This window comes from Choristoneura fumiferana, chromosome 12, assembly GCF_025370935.1.
Source record: "Choristoneura fumiferana chromosome 12, NRCan_CFum_1, whole genome shotgun sequence".
Taxonomy (NCBI): domain Eukaryota; kingdom Metazoa; phylum Arthropoda; class Insecta; order Lepidoptera; family Tortricidae; genus Choristoneura; species Choristoneura fumiferana.
In genome coordinates this window covers 10875835-10884950 of record NC_133483.1, presented here as the reverse complement: position 1 = coordinate 10884950, position 9116 = coordinate 10875835, and the positions used below count along the sequence as shown (strand labels likewise).

Here is a 9116-nt window from a genome sequence, read left to right as displayed (position 1 = left end):
GTTAATTTCTACAAATCGTCAGTACTTTTAAAAAAGGTCGTACCTTCCTCAAAATCGATATTTTTTCCGAGTGAACTTTATGAACATTATGTATTTCAAGAGTCAATTTTGTTAACGTATTGATTTGAGGTACGAGATTTTTTCAAAGAAGTGACGAAATACTACAAATCGCCCTGGGTTAGTATCATTTCGTCTAAAAAGCAGCTGATCTTAGAAGTAATTGGTTTAAGTAGCAATCATGTACTATTAGCCTACCTAACTTAGACCAAAAACTGCCTCAGGGGAAAAAACTCGTGTATAAGCGAATTTTACCACCACATTTTACCACATACTAAGAGTACTGATGTGTGTGGGTGAAGCTAATGGGTGGGCTAATGGTCCCTTTTTTTAGTTTTTCGTAAATAACTCGTAAACGCTGGCCCACAGCCACTCTACAAAGTGTCTGGCAATGAAGGATGTGATTTCTTATATAATTTCGAGCAAAATTTTATACTATGACGAAAGTTAAATTGAAATTTTATCATGTTTGATACGTAATATTTCCAAAAGCGCTCAATATATAAAACTTCATAGTTGGGGCTTCATAGTTCTTACCATATTATATATTAAAAAAATCAGCCTTTATACTATGACGAAATTCTGGCTCGACTGGGATCTGGCTCTATAGATATTATATGTACCATCGCGCTCCTAGATCAAAAGCAGATCAACTCAAAACAATCCACCATTATAATTTAGACCTTCTCCATAATATACGCTTGATCTTGGAGTGCGAAATGTGAGAGTTTGTGAGTATGTGCGTACGTGTGTCTGTCTGTTCGTTACTCTTTCAATCTTCACTAGACAGATTCTGATAAAATTTAGTTGGTACGGATGTCTAGAATAATACTTTAATTTCATCCTCTGTATATCCATGACATATGCGTTGAGGTCAAAAATAAAAGTCCATTATAGCAGTCAACGCTTTTTTGACAAAAACCTATTAACAAAAATAAATTACACTTAAAAAACACGTCTACTTCGTAAGTACACTTGGTGTTGTCTAAAAGCGAAAAACACAAATGTCTGTTAATAATAATAATAATAAATTCATTTATTTCGGGCAACTAACTTTTATTATCTTTTAATACTGAGCTGACTGACTTTACAATGAGACGGGTACAAAATAAATAGAGAAATATGAATACAAGAAGTAAGAAGGCACAAGAAATACATTAGTGAATTGAAATTACTAAATTAAATGGTTCAACTTACAATATAAGTCAGGAACGTCAGTTCGGATCTTTTCGGAAGTTCGTTTTCAAGGGTGAGTGAGTTCACGTCACGACGGTGGCTCTCCCCCAGTGCGGGCCGTTTTCGACTTACAATTTAGTTGAACCGTTTAATTTAGTAAGTTTATCAATATGTCTTACGAAAGTTTAAGTAATATTAGTAGATTTAAAGTTTAGAAGATTAGTTAGATTGGTCTAAAATAAAGTTCGCTAATTTCTATGATAATGGCATTTTACTAAGCTATGTAGGTGTGGTAAGTTAGTATATACCAATTTAATATCCTAGTATTGTTTAACACTGTGAAACATTGTCGGAACTTTTTATTTTTTATGGCAGCTATTTCTTGTAGTCGTTTCTTGTTAAACTTGTTTCAAAAGACTTACTTGTGTAAATGAACCTTTAAGGTTTTGACAGTCTAAGCCCGTGACGCGGCGTCCGCTTAGCCCGTTCAAATAAGCCTCATAAATACGCAATCATTATTTCGCCAAATAACTTACCGAATGAGTTTATTAATCTCGTGACTATCTGCGCCGAGCATGGTACAAATTAGACTAATTTCATCACGCGGTGCAATTCGTTCTAAAACAATGCTACAATTTCATTGAGCAGGCTAATAAAAACAAGAAATATTGCTTTGCGGTGCGGACGTCCGTAAAATTGAACTAAAACCTAGCGATTCCGCAACCACACTAACAAAACAACTATGAATGAACTGAAACCAATACTTTGTTCACTCGCGACCTTCAAGGTCCTTTAAGGTCGCGGATGAGCCATATAATTGTTTCAGTTCATTGATATGGACCTCCGCAAAGTAACGCCTGATTCAATAAATTATTTAAAACAACTATGCTTGCGCGACATGTTTTAGCACATAAAAACGTCGCCACGACACCTCCGTCCTTTTACTCCCTCCTTTAGTCTAAATGTTTCCCCCACTTCGCCCAATACTCTTCTGTCTGCATCTCCATGAGACGCGAGACGCAACGATCGCAGGCAAACATTTCCTCCTCGCCTGTAAATATGGCTGCCTTTGCGTCTTCCTGAAAACAAAAACGATAAAGTGATAAATTATCATCATCATCAGCCGGAAGATGTCCACTGCTGAACAAAGACCTCCCGCTAAGAACGCCATAATGAACGACAACTCGCTCTTGCATCCACCGGTTACACACAATGAGGGCTATCGCGTATGAATTCGCCACTTGAAGCGCTAGTGTAGCGTGAGGTCTCCGAAATGTCAAATCTCATAGTTTTTGGGTTAGCTACGCGGGTTTATTTATAATTAGAATAATTTTGTGAATATTTTGCAATATCTGAAATTAATTATGGCAAATATCACACCATTAAACAAACATAGGAATCATCGAAGCTAAAAGAAGAGAAATAAATAAAACTATTTGTCATGGTTCATTTAGGACCCTAAGCCTTGAATTATTGTCAAATTGTAATGCCACAGATTATGTTATGTACGACCTGAAAAAATTTTATAAGCAATAGAACGGGGCTGTCTCACTGTGACGTCATCCAGCGTATTTGGTAAAAAAAATATAAAAAATTAAATACTCATTCAAATTCAAAAACAATGAAAATGGTATCTTAAAATATCCTATTCTTTCCAAAAATAAAATAAAAACTACAGGTTATTTTTTGGTGCATCCCAATTGACAAGATTTCATATTTTTAACTTCTGTAAATTACTACAGGAATCGAAAGAGTTTTGCCTCGTGAACATGGGAAAATAATATTTATAATAGAATATAATTTATTTCTCCATATTTAAAAAAATACAAAAAAAAACTGAATTTGCCTAAACTACCACAGAATAGATACGTTTCCTTTGCCTTTTACACCAGAAAAAGGAGCTCTAAATTTTGACAACGTCTACGTCAGATTTACGTGATCTTTTTTTTAAATAGAGACTAGGCAAAAGTAATGGATCTATTGTGTGGTAGTTTTGGAGTTATGCCCTTTTAGAATAGGCACATCTTAATTTTTTTTAATAAATTAATTAATAAACGTACCAAAATTTTAAAAATATCAGCCTCTTTCTCTTTCCAAGCAGAATACAGAGAACGAATCAAATTATAGTCTTAGAAATATGAAATCTTGTCAATTCTCACGATGACGTCAATGGTAAATTTTACAAGATTATTATGATCATGAGCAAAGAATGAGACAATGGATGAATTAACTTTACTATAGGTACTTCGTTTTTTTAGCATCAGATAAAAAGTTAAAATAGTTGTCTGAAAATTTATTAAAAAAATATGTAAGTAGCAGCAAGTACCAATTAAATAACAATATGTTATAGTAAACATTTGTTGTGGTTTCACAAGTACCAGTCATTCAATAAAAATTAAAATGAATAAAAAGGCCAATGAAGATTGTTTACCTTATTTCTGATGCTAAAAAAACAATTAAGTATAAGATACCACATACACATATACACAAATATATTATTAGTTACCAGTCACAATAAAACAGCAAAACCGGCCAAGAGCGTGTCGGACACGCCCATGATAGGGTTCCGTAACCGTTACGAAAAAATCAAGCAAGCTTTTAGAGGGGACGCTCGATTTTCTTTAAAGTTGAATATTTCGCAAACAGATTACTGAATCGAAGGATCGTCTTCACAACCCCGCAATGATTTTATAAGACCTATCTAACGATAGGTACCCCACACTACAGGGTTAGATGAGAAAAAAAACACCCCCAAATTACGTCTATGAGAGGTACAGTCAAAAATATGTATAAACGACTTTATGCACTCAACATTAAGGTCGTGTATACATATTTTTGCAACTCTGCCCGAGTCGATATCTTTGCCCTTGACTGTACCATAATGTATTCATTTTTTACCATATGTCGTCATAGTCGCTACATATATCCTTGTAAAATTACAGTTTTCTAGCACTGATAGTCTCTGAGCAAAGCCGCGGACGGACGGATAGACAGACATGGCGAAACTATAAGGGTTCCTTTTGCCATTTTGGCTACGGAACCGTAAAAAAGTAGGTATTTTACGGAGCCAGTTCGATGATCAGCTCCTAAGAGTCCATAGAGATAAATATGGTAGTATATGATATGGTAATAGATTATATAGATCAAATTTTATATCAAGCCGTTATCTAAATAGGTAGGTATTTATATGAAAAATCATAGTCTGTAGAAAAACAGTTTTACCTATCCAAATATCGGAAATCGAATTTGATGTTATCTTTTTCAAAACTATGACAACATTTATAAAGCTATTTTTATTCGGCAAAAACACTCAACATTCTTTAAAGGCAATGATTAATCGTCATAAATTTAAAAACCTGTAAAAGGCTATTCTAAAAATAACGTACACAATGTTTCGTAATTTTCAAATCGTCCATCAGCGCTCTGTCGGCATCACCAAGCGTCGTGCCTACGTCTCCAGTGTTCAAAAGATCCTTTGGTTCGCAATCAGCCGTAATTACCACCTTAAAATAAAACAATTTATTGACTCAGGCGTTACTTTGCGGAGGTCCATATCAATGAACTAAAAATATTTATTTTGCTCAACCGATAGCTACGTCTATGCAACATCTAACATCTGGTAGCATAGTGAGCGGTTGTGTTGCTCTGAGGATGAACTTTGGTTGAGTTCGAAACGCATCAGGGTAGTATGGTGGTGGTGATAGTTGGATTTGTTTGTTGGAAATGTGTGTTGGAGTTGGAGGAGCTGCATGAAAAAATATTTGTTGCATATATAGACGTAGCTATCAAAAGGTCGCGGATGAGCATATTAATATTGTCTTTAGTTCGTTCAAAACAAAACGTCGTTAAATATGCTCATCGCTCGTTAAAAACTTTATTACTGTTATATTTTCCGACAATTTATGTACGTATAATAAAAGTTACATACCCGTACTCTACTGTCGTATAACGTATCTATAAGAGTTATGAATCGTCTCAACTGCGAACGATGAGTTGATATAGACAGCCGCGGTATATTTCTTATGAAAACTGTATGGAACGTTTTTGATATTACTAGGTAATCGCTGGCTCCAATGGGCTGAAAAGTGTAGGAACAACGATCCTATTAGATTATGATTGTATTAGGAGTAGTAAATTTGATGAATATTGAAACACAAATGTCTACTATATTATGCATAATAAGGGGAAGTCCCGTAAAGCCGGACGGCACCTATAGCCGGACTAATAATATCTCGTTATTTTTTTATGATTACTAAGCAAAATTGGACGAAAAAAATGCAGCGGACTCCCATGCGCCTATTTTATTAAATATACGATAGGACCAATTACAATGTATTGAAATATTACGAGTGTCCGGCGATAGGTGCCGTCCGACTTTACGGCAGCCCCTACGTATTTATGTCCAAACTAGAATTACATCTCAATTAAACAAGTGGAACATTGCAAGCATAAAAGCTTGTAAAAATTGGAACTTACTCTGTCACACAATTCCTCAAAAGTAGAATCCAAGACACGTCCGCAAGATTTCGCAAATTTGACATTTCTGCCCATGATATTGATGACTATAGGCCGAACGGTGTCGGTTTCTTTTGACACAAGGAATTTAAACAGGTTGTCTACCACATTGTTTTCTGTCGTCAGTTCACTATTTCTGAAAATGTATTTTGTAAGTTCAAGTAGGTTAGGTAGGTATTGTATTTGCTACAGGGTGTAGGGTTGTAGACCTTGATTATTCCCCAGCAAATATGTCTTATTACAAACTAAGATTTTTTAAAAACAATGAAGTTTTTCTGGTACACTGGGCGGAACTCGAACCCGCATTACCCATATACGCGCCAAGCGTGCTACAACTACTTCACCGGGCTCCCAACCAACCCACCCGAAACTTTGATCACTTGCATATGTCAATGTCTACATAATTACATACCTACATAAACCCTGAAAACAGTGTCTCTTTTACTTTGGGCAGTCGTGTAAACACGGTTAAATAATGCGTAATATTTATAAAAATACATACATGAAATATTTGCTATACTTGGTCCCCATTCCACGTAATCTATAGTCAATCCCAGAGTCCAACTGGGAGACATTGCAGTGCGCTTTTAGCACTGGTATAAAAGGCAGAAAGTTGGATCTCTGCAGCCCGTTTTTATACAAATCATCAGGTTTCCTGTTACTGGTAGCGACCACCACACAGCCATTGTCGAATAATTGAGTAAACAATCTCTTTAATATCATAGCATCGCCTATGTCTGTTACCTGTAGGAGAATTGTCTATTGTTAGAACTATATAAACAATTACTTTGCCCACCCGTGACCTTGCGATAGCTGCGTCTATGCCACAGATGTGTGTTCATGCAGCTCCCCACCTCCACAATATAAGAACACACAAATCATACAAACCACCACCACAATACACGTTTTGAACCCGAACAGAGCAACACAACTAGTCACGCACAGTGGTGACAGTTGAGTTTGTATGATTTGTGTGTTCTTACAGAGTGGAGGTGGAGGAGCTGCATGAACACCCATTTGTGGCATAAACGTCGCAAAGTCGCAAGTGAGCAAAGTAAAAATAAACTATAATAGACATTAGTTTAAAAGGTGTTATGTTGCAGAAGTTTAGATAAAAATAAAATGGGTAAATAATTTGCAATGAAATCCACTACCACTAACAATACCTACCTAATACTCTGGACACCAGACTCCACAGTATTAGGTATTGTTAGTGTTTCACCTCTCCCTATTTCTTTCTAGAGAATCAATACTACTAATTATGGACCCTGAGTCCGAAATATATATATATTTTTTTAATTTTTGGTACTCACTTGAAACTCGTCAAAACATATAAGCCACGATTCCTGAGTGATGTCCGCAGCCACTGGAGGAATGGGGTCATAAGGCTTTGAGCCCTCATCTCTAAATGAACTAGCTCCTTTTCCAGACTTGATTTTCAACTCGTGTATTCTAGCATGGACATTCAACATAAAGGAGTTGAAGTGTACTCTAAGCTTTTCTTTTATCTGAAATTAAAATATTGGTGTGTCAATGTTTGATATTGTATTTTATGTTTGAATAAGGAGACAGTGTTTTTTAAGACTTCACTTAAGGGCCAAATTCTCACTACTCTGAAAAAAATCTTGTAATATAATCTTGGTTTCAATCATTCCAGATCATTCGGTCAATTTTAGTACAGTCACCACCACCAATATCTGCCACAACAAGCATGCATAAATATCTGACACAACTTTATTTCTAGGGCTGGAAAGATGTGTCAGATATTTTTGCATGCTCTGCTGTGGCAGATATTAATGCTGGTGACTGTACCATTCATTAAAATCTATTTAGTCATTCTTGAGTTATAAAGTGTCCTAACCTTGACAATATTTATTTGTCGTTGTTTTTTTTTGTGTGTTTGTGGAGTCGCAGTGCAAGTTAAAACTTGCGTTAGTTTGTATGTACTGTTTTTGTTGCATGTATAGCATTTTTGTTTACAAATAAAGATTTTTACTTTTTTTTTTTACTTTTACTTTTTACTCATTTAATTATATTAATAAAATCCTACATTAAAAGTTTAGCTAAAAGTTAACACAACATTCAGTCTGTCAGGTATGTAGTATGAAGTTTGCCAGGACAGCTAGTATTATTATAAAATAAAATACAGGAATCACATAACCCAAGCTATTTACAATAACAATTCAGGGGACCATAGAACATAAAACAGACATAATCTAGAACTTACTGGACCAGTCCAGATGTAGGACAGAGAAGCGGTGATGATGATTAATGATTATACAACTAATAGACTGTATCAAGTGGTATATTGGAACAATTCTTACAGGCACAGTTTCATAAAACAAATCCATAAGCATGGTTTTGCCTCCTCCAACACTGCCAAATATGTACAAGCCTTTTGGTGCAACAATTTTTTTGGGTTCATTTCTCTTGAAGAAGCTGAATAGTGAACTTTGAGTTTGTATAATGGGTCTTTGGAAGGTTGATACATCTTCATAGATCTGTTGGAGATGCTGCACTACTGTCTCTTGATGCGAATCCCTGTTTAGTGTTCCAGCAGCCACCTGCCGCGAGTACTCGCTCCACGGCCCGGGCCCGTTTACAGCTCTCTTGAGAGCCTCGGTAGTTAACAACCTCACACATTGACTACAATGTTTCCAGTGGTTCTTCACAGCCGAAACAAAAACATATGGACTCCCTTTAAACATGTTTGCCATTGTCAACTGATTAAATGGTATGAGGAAAACAATATCATATTATATAAGGCGTAAGATTTATATCCTTGAATCACACCATTTATGACAGTAGCAAAGACGCTCATGAGACTTTATCATGTCATAACTTTATAAGTCATAAGTTTTAAAAACGATATGCTGACACCTAAAAAACTAAAAATGAACCCAAGGGCATGCTTTTCTCTCTTGTTTCCGCAACTAAATCGTGCAACAGGAAAAAAACATTCCGCACGCATAGTCGCATAGTGAAGTGAAGTGTCTTCCAAATGTCAGTAACCGTCAATGTCATTGTCAGCTGATGACGTTAAAAAAAAAACAAGCGTAGTCCAAACAATAGTGTGGTTACACATAAAATGCAGAATTCGTTTTAAATGCCTTCCTTCATGCTACTATTCCAACAAAACGATCTCTATATCTCGTTTCTATACTAATAGCAATCTATTTGTGAACTATTTTTTCGGTATACTGAGTAAAAATATGTTAAAGTTGTAAGTTTAGAAAATAATAGTTATATTCGGACGAAGGTTCGGATGAAGCTGTTCGAGCTGTTAAAAAAACTTTCGTTTCTTACTATTTAGTACAGGAAAAATGCTATATTTTGGCGGCAAAATATGTACATCAATTAAACTTTGT

At 35.5% G+C, this 9116-nt stretch overlaps 1 protein-coding gene across 1 annotated transcript; it reads right to left on the bottom strand.

Moving 5' to 3' along the window:
- Positions 1-92: 92 nt before the first annotated feature.
- Positions 93-8721, bottom strand: LOC141433295 (putative ATPase N2B). Its single transcript, XM_074095266.1, has 7 exons — positions 8073-8721; positions 7062-7256; positions 6251-6492; positions 5710-5884; positions 5162-5311; positions 4620-4736; positions 93-2312 (listed from the first exon to the last, which is right to left on the bottom strand). The coding sequence occupies exons 1-7, from the start codon at positions 8463-8465 to the stop codon at positions 2187-2189; spliced, it is 1398 nt and encodes a 465-aa protein (XP_073951367.1). The 5' UTR covers positions 8466-8721; the 3' UTR covers positions 93-2186.
- Between the last annotated feature and the right edge of the window lie 395 nt (positions 8722-9116).